This window comes from Medicago truncatula, chromosome 3 (genome assembly GCF_003473485.1).
Source record: "Medicago truncatula cultivar Jemalong A17 chromosome 3, MtrunA17r5.0-ANR, whole genome shotgun sequence".
NCBI classification, from domain to species: domain Eukaryota; kingdom Viridiplantae; phylum Streptophyta; class Magnoliopsida; order Fabales; family Fabaceae; genus Medicago; species Medicago truncatula.
Genome location: NC_053044.1, coordinates 34,371,469 through 34,388,907, shown reverse-complemented (window position 1 = coordinate 34,388,907; position 17,439 = coordinate 34,371,469). Strand labels below are relative to the sequence as shown.

Genomic DNA, 17,439 nt, shown 5'->3' with positions numbered 1-17,439 from the left:
CCTGAAATGGCGGGACTGGCCGCCGGAGCTGACATCCGTCGCGTCAGGCTGGCGCAGCTTTTTTTTTTATTTTTTTTTTCGTTCCCGCCGTTTCATCTGGCGGGACTGATTATTTTATTATTTTTTTCATTTTTTCTATTTTTCAATTAAATAATGATGATAAATAATAATAATAATAATAATAATAAATAATAATAATAATGATAATGATAAATATTTAATAAAAAAACTACTTTCTCCGCGGAAACCAATTACGCCAATGTAAACTATGACCTCCCGTAGCACATAATTTATCTTTTTTTCGTTTTTCTTTTTGTTTTTTTGGCAGCATTATTTTACATTTTTTTTTTGAACAAATAGCATTTTTTTACATAAAATAAAACACAACAAATAATAATGATAGATAAAAATATATTAATTTATTTGAACACATAATACATAACGTTATTAACTACCGATTATTTAAACTCGGACAATTTCTCCTAATATGACCGGTATGCCGACACAACCCACACCGTCTCGGCGTTGGAGTCCTCTCCACCACCTCCTCGTCCATTTCAGTCCTTATGCGGGTACTATTGGGTCGACCTTTCTTTAGTCTTTGCATGTTTGGATTATGGCAAAGCACGGGACCGTCGTATGGAAGCCAATAACTCTTGTCGTGGACTACTTTGAAGGCTGTGTTGTAGATGGAGTAAACACTCTCGTTTTTGAACACAGGTGGAATAAGGGTTGTGTAGTCATGGCGAAATGAAGAACACGCGGCTATGACATGAGAACATGGCAAATGTAAAGCTTGAAATTTCCCACAATCACACCACCCCGCTCGTAGGTCCACCTTGAAAGTTCCCATTGGCCTTCCTTCCCTGTAGTTGACGGTCTCACGGACTGAGAAGGTATACCTTTCTCGGTCAAACTGTTCGACATGATGGGTGTTGGACTTAACAATGTCATCCTGAATCGCATTTTGGCAATATTCACTGAACAAATCTCCGGAACCTACCCTTGCAAACGCTTTTTGAGCCCTATCAGCAAAGAGACATGCCAGCCTATAGTAGGTTGATTGAACTATAGGTGTAACAGGTAGGTTGCGTGTTCCCTTAAACACAGAGTTCCACGACTCAACGATGTTGCTTGTCATTTGGCCCCATCGTCGACCCTCATCATATGCTTGAGTCCACTTTTCTTTCGGAATATTGTCCACCCAATCTAATGCACGCTGATTTGCCTCTTGGATTACACCACGATAGTAATTGAACAAGGGTACGTTTAGGGCATATCCTGCATGTTAAGAAAAAACAATTAGTTAGATAGTGAACCTATTTAATAATAACACGATATAAAAAAAAACTGTAACATAATATTGTTACCCATATTATTGACAACATCCTTAAGATCTCCATCCTTGATTGTCCTCATGAAATTCTGCTTAATGTGTCGAATGCAGTACACATGAGCTGAACCAGTTGCTTGCCAACCATTCCTTGGGTCATTGAATGCGCTTTTAATTGATTCATGTCTGTCGGAGACCATGCAGACAGATATTCCCTTTGTGACGTGCCTTCTTAGATTTTTCAAAAAAAAACTCCAGCCCTCCTTTGTCTCACCTTCGACAAGCGCAAAGGCGATTGGAATCGTTTTGTTGTTTCCATCTTGTGCTACCGCAAGCAACAATGTTCCTTTGTACTTGCCATACAACCACGTCCCGTCGACATGGACAACTGGTTTGCAATACTTAAACCCATTGATGCATGGATAGAAGGCCCAAAATAGACGATGAAATTGTGTCTCTCCATTCTCGCCAATCTGCGTTTTTAAATCGAAGACGGTCCCTGGCATCGTCTCCTTCATCACATTCAACCATTGCGGAAGATCATTATATGATTCCTCCCATTTCCCGTAAATAGATTCGATTGCAGCGTTCTTTGCTAACCACGCCTTTCGATACGTGGTTGTGTAGTTAAACTTTTCTTTAATGTGCGCAATGATCAATTTTGGCGTTACCGAGGCATCCGCATGCACAAGTGTCTTGATGCTTTGGCTTATAAGCTTGTAGTTGAGCTTGCGATGATCCTGCGACATTAAAGTCGATGTGCAATTGTGTGGACCCATCATGGTCCCAATCTTCCATTTGCCAGTATAGTTGATAGGCTCTCGAATAATGCCTAATAATACTGGTAATCTTGTACATTTATCGTTTTTGCAATTGTTGGATAAATCACCTGAGGAGGTTGGACAGTATAGTTGGGGTTCAGCTTGCTTGGCCACGCTATATAGATCCTTGTGTGACGGTGCAATATATGGCAATATCGAAATGCCTGGGTGCACAATTCTCTTGCAAGCATGGGCGTGGTCAAGAATGTCATGCTTAGCTCCCGTGCCAAGGATACCACCACAAGCTCATGCACAACTTCTGTTGGCAAATATGTAAGTAAAATAAATGTTATTTTTTTATTAATTTTTACATAAATTTATACAGACTTTACTAATTATAACATTTTCAAAATTAACTAGATGGCTTGAACATGGTAATAAATTCGTGGAAAATCCTCGGAATAATCTCGTATGTACGCGTTTAAAAATCGACACCATGACATATGATCAGGTATTACACTTTCTTTTAGTCATTGCTTTTTAGTCAACAATTGAAGACTAATATTCATTCTTTTTAAACAGTTCTCCTGGAGGCCTTATGTCAACTTCAATTACAACAACGAAGAAGAAAGCCAGATATGGTCTGCAAACACATATCTCATCTGTTTTCAGATTGTCGAGAGACATCAGACAGACAGAGTAAGGCTTCAATTTGGCTTACCGCAACACCCACCTTCCTTACCAGAAAATTTGAAAGATTTCCACAAAATTAATTTGTCAAAAGATAGAATTAAAGGCTCGTGGGGAGATAAGCATCATCGTCAAGTCCAAAACTGGAACCAACGTCATCAATTAGCACTTCACGGCGTTCGGTATAACCATGAGGTTTATCCAAATCGTCAATATTTTGCATGGTATTGGGAATTTTTCGGAGATTATTTGTGGCTTTCTAGACAAGTATTATTGTCAAACCCAAGGCAAGCATGTGCATCAATTTTACCAGGATTGCCGTGTGACTATCCTGCAGTCCCACAAACTTATACGGTGCCAGATGAAAATATGTGGTCAAATACACCTCCACCCTATAACCAATTCATGACACCTCCACCCACTAACTTTGACCAAACCTTTAACCCATCCACCAACTACAACTACAACCAAACTTACCAATCACCGCCACATCCCACAAATCAAATCTTACATAACACCCCAATCCCATATCCAAGCTATTCTCAACAAAGTCATCATGGAGAAAGCTCTCGAACATCAAACTATTCATTTGATGACTACAATCCAACTCAATACACCACACAAACCGGTTATCCAGACCAATCACAATACTCCTCGTTCAACCTACCAACCCCTCCACACTTTGTCAACTATCCCCAAACAAGCTATGCACCTCAATGGCCAAATTCACAAACAAATACCATAGAAAATCTGGCAGCAGGGTTTAATGACGATGACTTCGTCAATGATATCTGGACCAATTCAGCTTCCCAAATGCAAAATGAAGTCGCTATGGAAACTAACGATGATGCTGAAATTCTTGACGAGGATGTGGAAGAGGAAGAGGAAGAGGAAGAGGAAGCGGAAGAGCAACACCAACGACCCGTACGGAACAAAAAAGATAAATTATGTGCTACGGGAGGTCATAGTTTACATTGGCGTAATTGGTTTCCGCGGAGAAAGTAGTTTTTTTATTAAATATTTATCATTATCATTATTATTATTATTTATTATTATTATTATTATTATTTATCATCATTATTTAATTGAAAAATAGAAAAAACGAAAAAAATAATAAAATAATCAGTCCCGCCAGATGAAACGGCGGGAACGAAAAAAAAATAAAAAAAAAAGCTGCGCCAGCCTGACGCGACGGATGTCAGCTCCGGCGGCCAGTCCCGCCATTTCAGGTGGCGGGAACGCCACTAGAAGACAAAAAAAAAAAAAAAAAAAAATCCAAAAGTGGGTCATTTTGAGAATTTTTTTCCAAAGGGGGTCATACTTGAATTTTTTTTCCAAAAGTGGGTCAGAAAAAAAAAAATTTCAATAACAAAAGGTAAGACTTTATGGATGAATAATATTATTGAAAAAAAAAAACATATATCTCACGTTGGATAGATATAACTTTAGATAAATGTTTATAAAAAGAGACATTTTTCATCTTAAAATCAGTTTTGTAAGGATGAATTAAAACTAATATCAACTTCAACAAATACAGAGTTTATGTTTGTTCAATTTCTTAAATAAACTTGAAAAAAAATTTGTTTTATATTTAATTAGTAAATGCAAATATTATTCTCGTCGAGTTTTTATAAGATACACCGGAAAAACACTGACAATGGAAAGGAAGAAAAAAGTTAGAAAGATATCTTAGATATGCAGAACACCTTTCGAACCACCAAAAGCCAATAAATCTAGCATTAGAGGGAACAAAACACCCAAAAAGCATCATAGCAAACCAAACAAATCATTTATCATACACATTTTTTTTAATAAAAGAGGATTGACTTCAAAAAAACGAATAAGAACTACGTTACATGAATGTTTTTAGATATGTAAGTCCCAAAAATGTCATCAAAAAAGAGATGAGAGACCTTATTGTGACGTATCTCCATAATATGAATGTTAAAAGAATTTAGAGAGAAACTGAGATTAATTAACCAATTAACACTTATATTTTTTGTTTTGTCAGGTATGATTGAAATGCATATTAGTAATCTATCATTTATGTCTACATCTTATTAATTTATCATTTATGTCTACATCTTCCATAAATTACTAATGGATTAAAGAATAATTTTGATCTATCAAAATTCAAATCCATCTAACCTATATTTACCACCCTTATAGATTTAAGTGAGCTCTAAGACTCGATTAATCTAATTTTGTTCTATAAAGAATAAATAATAACAAAAGTGTGCTTAATTCTCAATTTCTTAAAGGTTTAAATAGGTCTTTCGTTTCTGTAAATATAGGTCATTTGAATTTTCATCCCTGAAGTTACTAATCTTTTCAATCTGCCACTGCAAAATTTAATCATTTGACTTTTTGTCCTAAATGGTTTTTTTTTCTGAGGTGGGCTGTCATTAGCGGCGTGGTGCCCATGTGGCAAGATATGATTGGGCGAGGTGGTTGACTTAAATAGATATTTCGTCCCAGCAAATATAAGTCATTTGAATTTTCGTCCCTGAAGTTACTAATCAGATGTAATTAGGACCATTTTTCAAATGATTAATATTTACAATGGCAAAATAGAAAGATTAGTAACTTCAGAGATGAAAATTCAAATGATCTATATTTATAGGGACGAAAACCTTTCTTAAATGAGTCGTTTTTCAATTTTATGTATGGTACACTTCAATATGTAGCCTGACTTTGACACTTCAATATGTAGCATGACTTTAACTTTACAAGAATTCATTCCAATTTTATGGAAGACAACGACCAATCCAAACTGAGATCCTCACACATATGTAGAAATGGACAAAATAGTTTTGTAAAATAAAAATGTGGAACTCTCAACACATTTGTTATTGGACATCTCAAGATTGACTAAAGTATATGTTCCAATTTCATACCATTATAAAAATTTAAACGAGTGAATTTAAATCATACAAAAAATTTGTGGCACCGATTGCTCACACCACTTTCAAAAAAATTATAAATTACTAAGTATCTTGTAGTTTGGTTTGGTAAGTACTTATATGCAAAATTTGTTTTACTTTTTAAATTTATTTTAATATAAATCAATTTAAAACTATGACATTGTAATCAATAACATTGGATAAAAAGTATATATTCAGCCGAATTTTACGAATATCCTTGTGTTCATCTTCAAATTTTATAGATTAACGGATTAACCTGTCATACATCTAAAGTTATATTTGAGGCAGTGCGAGAAGAACAACTATCTTAGACTTCAAAATATAAGTACAAAATTTTGCACTCATAAAAAAAAATTATTAGGCACTCATTAGGCCTTAAAAAATTACTTCAATTCTAATGGAAGATGTGGTTGTTAGTAATATGCTTAGTTCTCTGTTGACTAATTTATAATTTAGGTTTAATTGCAGTTTTGACACCCTATGTATCACAATCTTGTGATTCTGGCCCCCTATAAAAAAAACAATAACAAATCAGCCCCCTAAGTTTACCTATTTTGCACTTTTGTCCCCATACCAATTTTGTTTGTGTCAATGCATACGTGACACCCAAATCACTTTTATTTGCAGTTTTGGTCTCATAAGTATCACTGTCTTGCGATTTTGCCCCCTAAGAAAATAGAAAGTCACATGTGGCACTTCACATTAAGTGATGTGGGTGACACGCATGCATTGATTTGGTCAAAATGGCCAAAAGTGCAAAATGGAGTAAACTTAGAGGCTGATTTGTTATTGTTTTTTATAGGGGGCCAAAATCGCAAGACTGTGACACTTAGGAAGCCAAAACTATAATTAAACCTATAAGAGTTCAAATCTCTAACCTTCCATCGTCTTAAACTCTTCCGTCAAAATCAAAAGAAATCATCCTACAAATCTTATCCTCTTCAAGTAAATTATTTCACACTTTAGAAATTTAATTTTTTATATACTCATTATTTAAGATTAAAATTATAGGTTCGTCATAGGCTACAAAATTTTCAAAAACGGCCCTGTACCAAAAAAGATTACGACCCAGAGCAGTTAATAATAAATAGGTCCATTTTGAGGATGGTTCCATAATAACGTGGCTATCAAGATTCAGTTATTAACTTTTATTGATTGATTCATCAGCCCTGTGGTTAAGAATAGCAGAGAAATAATTGATGTGGTCGGGTCCATGGTAAAACGATGCGTAACTAACTCATCACTTTGAGTCAAAAAAACTCATCACAATCAAGATTATATTTATGAAGTTATGAACGAAGAATTCGTGAGAAGCTAGAACCGTTGGATGTTTATTCACAATCATTGGACATGAAATCTTGTGGCAAAGAAGAGGTGATGTTTTATTCATTTGATGTCGGCATGGTTGTACGATTTCTTATCATTGGTTGATGGATGTCAATTATTATAATAATAATTAGACAAAATGTATAAATGATTTATACATGGGATATGGTTGTTGAAATGTCTATTTTTATGATACGAATCACAGAAGAATTAAGATGGTTAAGACAATGATACGAGAATGAAGAGAAATAGTAGTCCATTTTGTATGATAAAAAGAAGAAATAATGTGCACAACTTCTACAAAAGTTTTAAAACCATTTTGTTTGAGTTTTTTTTATCACTATTGTTATTTCATCTATCTAAAAAAAATATAAATAATAAAACTATGGTGATTTGATAAATTTAATTGTTGTTTATCGTGAATTTTGATAGTTCATTGTGATTTTGTAAAACTCATCGTGCATCCAAACATGTGTACTTATAATGTTTTTTGTTTTAATTTAATGGAAAAGAAAAAAAATATCATTTATATTTCAAATTGTGGCTTGAATTTTTTTATAGCCATTATGCAAATAATTTGGCTACTCATCTAGGGATGATAATAGAAATGGTTTGCTAGAATTTCTTTTCTACTTGTATTATTTTGAGGCAACTAGAGTATCTGTAAACTAAAATATCAAATTTCTTTAAATAATAGACCATTTTGTTTCTAATATTTAGAAAAATGTTGTTTAACTGAATTTGTGGTTTTGTATGTACATGTATAGAGTATTGTAAGATTATAGACTTAATTGTAACGACTGAAAATTGCTCAAAAAACTATTGAAAAACTAAAATTGGACATTTCTCACAATCACAAAATATGATCAGTTTCACAAATAAAGGAAAATTTGATTGACCTGTCTTATGAAAACTATTGCTTTCATTTTGTTTCACAAATAAACATGCACTACTGTCTTATGAAACCACACCTTAACTGCAATATTTTCTTACTTTCTATTCTATTTCATGTCTGAACACTCCACATAACAGATAGACAAGGTCGCACAACAAAACCTAGTTACCTATGTAGGGGAAACAAAATGGGGATAGGTCTACCATTCATCTATCTATATAACTTCAAAAGGAAAAGTGTTTCCTTCCAAGACATCATTGTAAAAACAAATATATCATCTATTTACTAGTATTCATATTAAACTCATCAAACATGATATAACATACATTAAATATGTAGAACTGGTCTAATGTCAGACTACAGTTGAAAATGTTGTCCAAAGTAGCCCCTTTGAGACAAGGTAGGTACTAGGAAGGGTAGAAACTTCACAAATAAAAGTTGATGAATCAGGTGAAAAGAAAACCGATAATCACTCGTATTGACAGACAGTTTCATAACTTTTCAGGGTTGAAGATACAGACTGTAAAATACTTTTACGCCCGCCATTTGGATTTGCTGCTTCTGCTGCCCCTCCATTTGCTAAATCTTGCCCATATATGCTACTGCTACTTCTTTTCCTGCTCAACTTCTGACCTGAGTTATCATCCACTGATGCAAATGTCTCCAGCAATTCTAATAACATTGAAGGGCAGCCCTCTTTTAAATGCAAAAAAGCTTTGGATTGCACTACAGCTGCACAAAGCATGATAATTCATCAAAAAGTATTGAAAAGTTGAGATTTCAATGGTTCGAAAAGGCGCTAAGAGCAAAGATTTAAATTTAAAATTCCTATAGAGTATGCAGTGGGCAAAATTTAAATTAAAATAACAAGTGATAAAAACCTCAAAAATATTGTTTCGGAACAGCGAGAAAACATTTATTCCAAGACTAGAAGAAGCCTTCAAAAATCTAGGAAGTGACACAATGACAAGTAGATGCAAGAAGAGAATGGAAGAAGCCTCAAACAAAAACCCCATTTAAGAATAATTTCAAGAATTTGAAATTCAACACCAAATTCCAAACAATTTTTCAAATCCACTAACTGTACATAAACTTGATATTTCATGCATAGAACCTTCTAAAGTTGCACCAAGTTCTCATTTTTCATCCATGGTACTAGTAGTTTCTTTATTTTAGAGAAAATGTTCTGGCAGCCTTTGAAAACTAGTACTGCAATAAAGCTTTTGCTTTCCAAGCCTCAATTAATTAATGTTCTGTCTACCCCCAATTAAAACTATAATCATCCTCTTTGCTGAATTAGCAAGGAAGTAGTTTTGTTAATTTAACAAACAACGGATTGATCTTTTACGAAATTAATTCACTTGTATAATTGAATGACACAGTTCAAAATACCATCTAACGGCAACATGGTAAACAGTGCATAAGTCCACATCTCTCTAGATGATTGTTATTTTCAATAGACAATCTTACAAGTTATTTCCCAAACTTGACGGAAATATACCTAAGCAGAAGAACGCACTTTCTATGCAAGCAATGAAGACATCAGCGACAAATGTTAGTTTGTGCTCATAAACAAGGCCTAAAACAGTTCATGCAAAATATTGAAACATGAATGTCTCTGTATGTAGAAACACATAGATAATCACATTCTTTTCACAAAATATCTACTTAAACTTACTTAGATAGTTCCCTTACCTCCATCATTCCTTCCTCTGTAACTTTATAACTTAGGGGAATAGATCCTTCCAAGAGATTAACGGAAACAAAAATGAAGTCTAAAAGCACGCTTATAGAAGGAATGAATGAGATTCAAAAGGATCTCAGGTCATAATTAATTTTGAATGTAAATATAGATATTAATTATTAATGAATAATGAAAAATGAAGGTTGCATTATACTATCAAATCAAACCCCTGCAGTATCATCAGAAACATTGTACAAACAATAACATGCAATAGCACGCACCTCCCAAATTTGTCGGATTTGCAATAAATTTCAAACAGATCGTCTTGAGCTGTGGACAATGGTGTTGCTCAGCCAGGGCAAGTGTCGTGGCTACGGTCTCAGTATTGATTTCTTCACACAATTTTGATTCACATAACATTTTTAGCCTGTCAAGATTATAGAGATCAGCAGCAGCCAATAGATGCTGCACCATGACAGTAAAAGAGCACACATGTATTGAGCCCATAACCTCATAGATATCAGGAAGTTTGCCCGAGTAAATGAAGAGAAGCATCGCCTGGAGAAAAAATAATAACATGATTTTCACTCAATCAATCTGCTTAACAAGAATGCATGAAATAATAACATGAAGAAGACTGTCATGTAAGAACCATATCTTAAAAAAACCAGCCACAATTCACCAAGTATCAGAATGAAATGATATCATAATTGACGTAATCAGCAGTCAGTATTCAACAAAAGACTGCAGTGAACAAGTCATTTGCTTAATACACAACACTCTCTACGCTAAAATGCTGAAAATATAAAACCCTTGCCGTTTATTTTGATAGAGACAACTCACCCTATTTTACTCTACCACAAACAATTATTTTTATAATATACACCCAGTTTCAACTGACTGCTTCACAAACAAAAGCAAACAGATTATTTATGTGTTCATATCATAGTCACATAATTCATTGCACTCGGTAGAGAAATCGTGAATTGTCTCCGGGGTACCATTCACGGTACTTCTGTGAATTGGTTCATTAGAATTCGTATACAATTCGCTGAAAACCAAGTACCAAAGCATGGACATCGCTCCGGATTAAAAACTGCCAATACATAAGGGCTAAAACCACAAAGTTAGTTGTATAAGGGAAGCAGTAGAACAGCTTTGAATTGCATTATGCTTCAGTTTTGCTTCACTACTTAAGTACTCTTTAGTTTACAATGTGCAACTACTTTAAAAGGTTGATTTGAAAGCGTAACCTAGAGATACTATGTTATAAGTTTTTAACATTCAATGTAGGGCTATTGTTATCCTATAATCCTATAATAATGGCTAGTTGTTGGGTTGATTTTTCTTTTGTTTTATAATTTTATAATTGTTAATCAAATTAGAATTAGTATTTAAACTACATAAATATTAGAGGAAATCTTGTTCAGCTTCTAGCCTAGATAAAAACTATTGATAGCTTTACAAATGAAATAGTAGAAAGTATCGTGAACCCAAATAACTAACAGACTATATATACCCCCACATATCAAAGAGAATTGCAAACCAGTGACTATGGTTATATAATAAATGGGATTAGCATTCTATTTCTTCTTATAATGTAAGAATGCCAAATCATTTCACTGTACAGATACATCAGCATATATGATAACAACCAACCTTGAAGATAAAGGGTTCAATCTTCTCCACCACTACTTCCTCTAAGCAAGGATCCCCAACATGTCCAAAAAACTGAGCTATAAACACAGGCGACCTCGCAGCAAGAATCACCTTATGAGCCTTAAAGCTTTCACACTTGACCTTAAAAACAATGTCACAACCAACTTGAGATTGAAACAAACTCTCAAACCATTGCTCGTATATTTAACTAGAATGTAGATGTTTGTAGCTTTTCATTACAACGGGAGCCTCTGAATTGTTGGAGACGACCCTGGTTCCTCACAATGATCTGCACATTGAACTCTTCTTGTGCGAAATCTTTCTCTTGTAGAAAGGCAACTCCTCGTCGCGTGCCACAAGAAAACTTTAATTTTTTTAGGATTTTTCATAATATAGTGATATGCCGACCTTGCATTATACTCCCCATGTGATGCAAATTTTCAAGAACACTTATCTTAACTCACATATAAAGTGGTTGTATCTAATTGATTCAAAGCAACAATTGAGTGTGTTACATCATACTGAAGTGTTGAAAAATAGTGTTTTTAGTATTTATAGTAAAAAAAACTATTTTTAACAAACTATTTTTACTTTGTTTTTTAATATTGACAACAAACTGCATTGTATAGTACTAGTACTAGTATGATGAAAGCATGCGGTCAATAATCGGTTTTCACTAAACCATACTCCAGTTAAATGAGGAAACTGAGTTTACTGAAAATATAAGAACAAAGTGTGTGATCTGTAATAACTATCACTATCTAGAAGTTTTAGCTCCAAAAAACAGAACACAAAGGAACAAACACACTCTCTACTTGTTCTTCTTCTTCTTCATTCATCTCAGATGTGACAAATTCATTAACTAGTACTCCGATCCATAAATCAAACTATGAAATCACCAATCAATGTCGATTTTCTCAAAACAACCAACGCTCTCAAAATCGTTGTTTTCTTCTTCATTACCTTCACTTTCTTCTACTTAGGCAAACACTGGTCCGATGGATACCAACAACTCATCTTCTTCACACAAAACTCCGACCCGGATCCCAATCAGAATCCAAATTCAGCTGTTTCAATTTCCCCTAATTTCAATAAAAACTTCAACATTTCCACCTTAATCGATCAAGAAAAAACCCTAACACAACCTCCTCCACCGTCACCGCCACCACCGTCACCACCGCCGTCGGATTCGGTGGAGAAATTCGGGATCGTGAACGAGAATGGAACAATGTCGGAGGAGTTTGAAATTGGGAGCTTCGATCCAGCGATGGTGGATGATTGGGTTAACGAAACGCAAGTTGAGAAGGAAGGTTCTGAGAGTGTTACGAAATTTGCGATCAAGAAATTTGGGTTGTGTTCACGAGGTATGAGTGAGTATATACCTTGTTTGGATAATGTAGAAGCGATTAAGAAGTTGCCATCGACGGAGAAAGGTGAGAGATTTGAACGACATTGTCCTGAAGATGGTAAAAAGTTGAATTGTTTGGTTCCTGCTCCTAAAGGGTATCGTGCCCCAATTCCATGGCCCAAAAGCAGAGATGAGGTCAAAATTTCATTTTTATTGTTTTTGCTTTCAATTAAGCTAAATGGGTGTTTTAAAGTTTTGATTTTTGATTATGTATGTGTTCATATCATTGAATTAGTGTTTTTTTTTGTGTGGGTGTAGGTATGGTTCAGTAATGTTCCTCATACTCGTCTAGTTGAAGATAAAGGTGGCCAAAACTGGATTTCCAGAGACAAAGATAAGTTTAAATTTCCAGGAGGCGGTACACAGTTTATACACGGCGCGGATGAATACTTGGACCATATTTCTAAGGTTACTTACTATATTGAGCATAATATTATATCATTGATTAATATTTCAATGTTTTCACGACGCCACATTACATTTCATGGTTGCAAGATAGTGAAATGTGATTGGACGTTTGTGAGGTAATTTTAAACTATCAGTGTAATATAAATTAGATATCATTTTATGGTGTATTTTGGTTTCACCGTTTTTTGGGACTGTATCAGTGTATCTTGTAGGCTGATGTTGAATATCTGCTTTTGCAGATGATTCCTGAAATTACATTTGGTCGGCATATACGAGTTGCTCTTGATGTTGGCTGTGGTGTAGCTAGTTTTGGTGCGTACTTACTGCAACGGAATGTCATCACCATGTCTGTAGCTCCCAAGGATGTTCATGAGAATCAGATTCAGTTTGCTCTTGAGCGTGGGGTACCGGCCATGGTGGCAGCATTTGCAACTAGACGTTTATTATATCCAAGTCAGGCTTTTGACTTGATACACTGTTCTCGCTGTAGAATTAATTGGACTCGAGATGGTATGTGTTTTTCACTCTTGTATAATGAGCAATAGTTCTAGGTAATTTAAATTTGATAGTGATGTCTCAATGTTGTTATCTACATTATGACACTTAAAAGTTGAAACTTGTTTACTTGTGATGAAGATGGGATATTGCTGCTTGAAGTTAATAGGATGCTTAGAGCAGGAGGGTATTTTGTTTGGGCTGCCCAACCAGTTTATAAGCACGAAGAAGCTTTAGAAGAACAATGGGAAGGTATAGTTGATACAAGTTTCCATTTAGATTGAATTTGTTGAAACATTTTAGCTATGGTATTATTGAATTTCAGTATTCTTCTATGATATATCTTTGACCTAGACCTCTCTCAACAATTTGATTGCTATTCAAAGCAAAACTTTGATCTTTTGTGTTCCCCTATAATGTTTATTTATAATAATTTACTTTTTTTCTGTTACGTGTCTTATATGCTATGACTTGAGGAGAAGCATCTTAAACTGTATAGTGTCAAATAGGTTCATGTTTTTTATTCTTAGATAATGCCTTTCCTACTTTTCTCGAACTGACTTGAACAGTCAATTAGTTATTGGGGTTTGCCTAACTTATTATTATTAAGAAATGCTGCCTGTTCTATGATGAGTCAATGTAACTCTGGGTTTTGTTGTCTACAGAGATGCTTAATCTGACCACTCGACTCTGCTGGAAGTTTTTGAAAAAAGATGGCTACATTGCAGTATGGCAGAAACCTTTTGACAATAGCTGCTATTTAAACCGTGAGGCAGGAACTAAACCTCCTCTATGCGACCCAAGTGATGACCCTGACAACGTTTGGTATTGTTTTCAAGCCTCAGATCTTGTGTCACGGTTATAATTATGCACATTTTTTTATAGGAGATCCTAGTCAAGTCTGTCAATTTTCATCCATTTGAGTATCATAAAAAATTATATGTAAATTTACTATCATTCTTTTATGTTATGTTGTAGTTCATAGAGTATTCCATGATATAATCAGAGTTAAATGTAGGTCCATTCTTGCTATGTTAAAACACCCTAAAAAGGTAAAACTAGTTCCTTTCTTCATTCTGGTTACACTTTTGACATTTATACTGCTCGTGAGAAAGAAAACTGATAACGAGCTGTATCAATAATTTATGCTGAAGCGTGATAGCTTCTCATCCATCTTACTGTTATTATCAAATTTAATGGCTCATTTTGTTGATTTTATTATTTGCTTTATTTATCTAGGTATGTTGATCTAAAAGCATGCATCTCTGAATTGCCTAAGAATGAATATGAAGCCAACATTACCGATTGGCCTGCGCGTTTGCAAACCCCACCTAATAGGCTTCAAAGTATAAAAGTTGATGCTTTCATATCCAGAAAAGAGCTTTTTAAGGCAGAATCAAAATACTGGAATGAGATAATAGAAGCTTATGTTCGTGCTTTGCACTGGAAGAAAATAAGATTAAGAAATGTTATGGACATGCGAGCAGGTTTTGGAGGGTACTGCATATGTCTTATTTGCTTCCTTGTTGTTAATATACATCAGGGATTTTCTGATAACTATTTTCAAATATACTTGTTAAAAAAAACTGTTTTCAAATATATTTGTGTGTTTTGCAGATTTGCAGCAGCAATGATTACGCAGAAACTTGACAGCTGGGTTATGAATGTTGTTCCTGTCAGTGGTCCAAACACCTTGCCTGTCATATATGACCGTGGATTGATTGGAGTTATGCATGACTGGTATGTTACTAACCTTATTCAAGATATATAAAAGACACTAGAGTTCTCAATGTGGTAATGTATCCTCCGCATTACTTTTTTGTCGGCATGTAATAGTATTTCATGATTTATGCTATAGGTGTGAACCATTTGACACCTATCCGAGAACCTATGATTTCCTGCATGCAGCATACCTGCTCTCTGTTGAGAGGAAAAGGTACCCTTTTCTCCACTTTATTTTTTTGAAAAAACCCTTTTCTCCACTTGTTAGCTCCATTATCTCCTTAACTGCCTAGGATTTGATGTATTTGTTTTGTGATGTTGAAAAGAAATTGGTTGCTGGAAATATGTAGGGGACAATAGTTTGACAGGAATTTATGTAGGAATTAAAAACGAAAGTTGGGATATTTATAGAGACAAAAAATTATTTAACATTTTAAGACTTGTGAGAATTTTCCAATCTACATATTTGTGCATCTTGAAACAACTCAATTTGTTGTTCCCATATTTAGAGCAAGTGCTGTTATTATGTCTTTACAAGTACTTCAGGTCTAATTGCACATAAGAAACTTGTAACACTGTGATTATGTGTAATTTTTTACTTATGTTACATTTCTCTCTACTAGATGCAATGTGTCATCGATTATGGTTGAGATGGATCGGATACTAAGACCTGGTGGACGTGTATACATCCGTGATTCTCTTGCCATAATGGATGAACTTCAAGAGATTGCCAAAGCAATAGGCTGGCACGCATCACTCCGTGACACAGCCGAGGGGCCTCATGCAAGTTATAGGGTATTGGTTTGTGATAAGCATCTGCTACGCGCTTGAAGCAATGAGGTGGTAGCATGTAACATGTTATTTTTTATACAGTAAACCACATAACAAGGCAAATTAGTCATTTGAGAAGTACGTGAAGATGCAACTTGCAAGTGTAAAAGTATCACTTCCTCACAAGAGGCGGTGAACAATTGTTTATTTATTTATACTACTGGGTAGGCAGGCACTTTAAGTATCCCAAACAGCTGCATACGTCAACTGCACCGTCTAACTTATTTGTATAATTCAATTTATTTGTATAATAGTACAAACCTCTCCGTAGTGTATCTGATATATTATTCAATGATGTTTACTACAAAGTCCAGTACCTGCTATTCATGTTTTGATAATCTAAAATTTAATATGCACTCTTATATGTGAAGTTGTTTGGTCTGTGTGTTAAGAATCAATTATTTTCTTTTCTTTTTAAGAATTTCTTTAGGCAGTTTTTTTTTTTTTTTTTTTGTAATCTGAACAATTTCACTTTGTATGTGTATTTAGAATTTTTTCGCATTCTAGTAAAGTAATTTCCTGCATTGAATCCGATTAACATAAAATAACGAGTCAAAAAATTCACTTGGTATGGAAAAGGTAGAACTGATTTGATTGCTAATGAAAAGGTATTCATAACTGATTTGGTTTCAAAAGATAAAATTAGAATCGATTTTTTTCTTCCCGAATGCATAGTATGGAAAATAGTTATTTGCAGCAATTTTCATTAGAATGGATGAGACTCAGCAATGACTTGAAAAGAATGTTAGGTATTTTATGTCGAGAAGATTTTAGAAAGGAAAAAAAAAAAGTGGTAAAGAGTTTGGAACTTGATTGGAGCTTAATTTGACCAGAAGATCAATACAAATACACAATAAACGCCAAACAAAGATGTTGAGTTATTGGAAGACAAATACATAATAAACGTCAAATAAAGATGTTGACCTTTAAATGAACCTCGTGCCAAATAATTTTAGTTTAGTCGTTGTTTACATGTTGATCCCTTGATATCAAATAATTGTAAACACTAGTAGCATTGTATTTGGAAGAGACACATGAAGTTGGTAAATCCACATGTCATTCACATCAGTCTGAAAAACAATAGGTTTAAAAGTGCACAACACTCACTCCAAGCTCTTCCTCCCAAGCCAACATTCTCCTCCGCCATTTCCAAGCCTCGCACCAATTTGTTATCAGAAAGGTTAAAAAGACGATTGAATCTATCCTTCAAAGTACCTCCCTCCAACTAAAGATCCCACCAAAATAAAATGCCTACTCCATCCCTCAATTAAAGACAAACTAGTACTTAGATATGTGTGATGTG

At 34.5% G+C, this 17,439-nt stretch overlaps 3 protein-coding genes across 3 annotated transcripts; 1 reads left to right on the top strand and 2 right to left on the bottom strand.

Annotated features, from left to right (window-relative positions):
- Window positions 1-451: 451 nt before the first annotated feature.
- Window positions 452-2,082, bottom strand: LOC112420208 (uncharacterized). The gene is made up of 2 exons (XM_024778930.1): window positions 1,371-2,082; window positions 452-1,281 (listed from the first exon to the last, which is right to left on the bottom strand). The coding sequence occupies exons 1-2, from the start codon at window positions 2,080-2,082 to the stop codon at window positions 452-454; spliced, it is 1,542 nt and encodes a 513-aa protein (XP_024634698.1).
- Window positions 2,083-7,938: 5,856 nt separating this feature from the next.
- Window positions 7,939-12,111, bottom strand: LOC11406745 (BTB/POZ and MATH domain-containing protein 3). Its single transcript, XM_024778929.2, has 4 exons — window positions 12,088-12,111; window positions 11,273-11,467; window positions 9,895-10,171; window positions 7,939-8,661 (listed from the first exon to the last, which is right to left on the bottom strand). The coding sequence occupies exons 1-4, from the start codon at window positions 12,109-12,111 to the stop codon at window positions 8,399-8,401; spliced, it is 759 nt and encodes a 252-aa protein (XP_024634697.1). The 3' UTR covers window positions 7,939-8,398.
- On the top strand, window positions 11,984-16,463 carry LOC11406660 (probable methyltransferase PMT11). Its single transcript, XM_003600706.4, has 9 exons — window positions 11,984-12,815; window positions 12,939-13,088; window positions 13,328-13,598; window positions 13,725-13,835; window positions 14,249-14,408; window positions 14,823-15,080; window positions 15,201-15,323; window positions 15,442-15,519; window positions 15,929-16,463. Exons 1-9 carry the CDS (start codon window positions 12,162-12,164, stop codon window positions 16,134-16,136), a joined length of 2,013 nt encoding a protein of 670 aa, XP_003600754.2. The 5' UTR covers window positions 11,984-12,161; the 3' UTR covers window positions 16,137-16,463.
- The last annotated feature ends 976 nt before the right edge of the window (window positions 16,464-17,439 follow it).

What these genes read in the sequence shown, in the direction of transcription:
- LOC112420208 (XM_024778930.1), bottom strand. Translation starts at nt 2,082, where the DNA reads ATGTCGCAGGATCATCGCAAGCTCAACTACAAGCTTATAAGCCAAAGC. An exon ending in GGATGTTGTCAATAATATGG is followed by an intron (nt 1,282 to 1,370) that starts GTAACAATATTA and finishes CTTAACATGCAG; the next exon opens with GATATGCCCTAAACGTACCC.
- LOC11406745 (XM_024778929.2), bottom strand. Translation starts at nt 12,111, where the DNA reads ATGAATGAAGAAGAAGAAGAACAA. An exon ending in TTGAACCCTTTATCTTCAAG is followed by an intron (nt 10,172 to 11,272) that starts GTTGGTTGTTAT and finishes TTTTTTCTCCAG; the next exon opens with GCGATGCTTCTCTTCATTTA. An exon ending in AAATCCGACAAATTTGGGAG is followed by an intron (nt 8,662 to 9,894) that starts GTGCGTGCTATT and finishes TGCTTTGTGCAG; the next exon opens with CTGTAGTGCAATCCAAAGCT.
- LOC11406660 (XM_003600706.4), top strand. Translation starts at nt 12,162, where the DNA reads ATGAAATCACCAATCAATGTCGATTTTCTCAAAACAACCAACGCTCTC. An exon ending in TTTAGAAGAACAATGGGAAG is followed by an intron (nt 13,836 to 14,248) that starts GTATAGTTGATA and finishes TGTTGTCTACAG; the next exon opens with AGATGCTTAATCTGACCACT. An exon ending in CTCTCTGTTGAGAGGAAAAG is followed by an intron (nt 15,520 to 15,928) that starts GTACCCTTTTCT and finishes TCTCTCTACTAG; the next exon opens with ATGCAATGTGTCATCGATTA.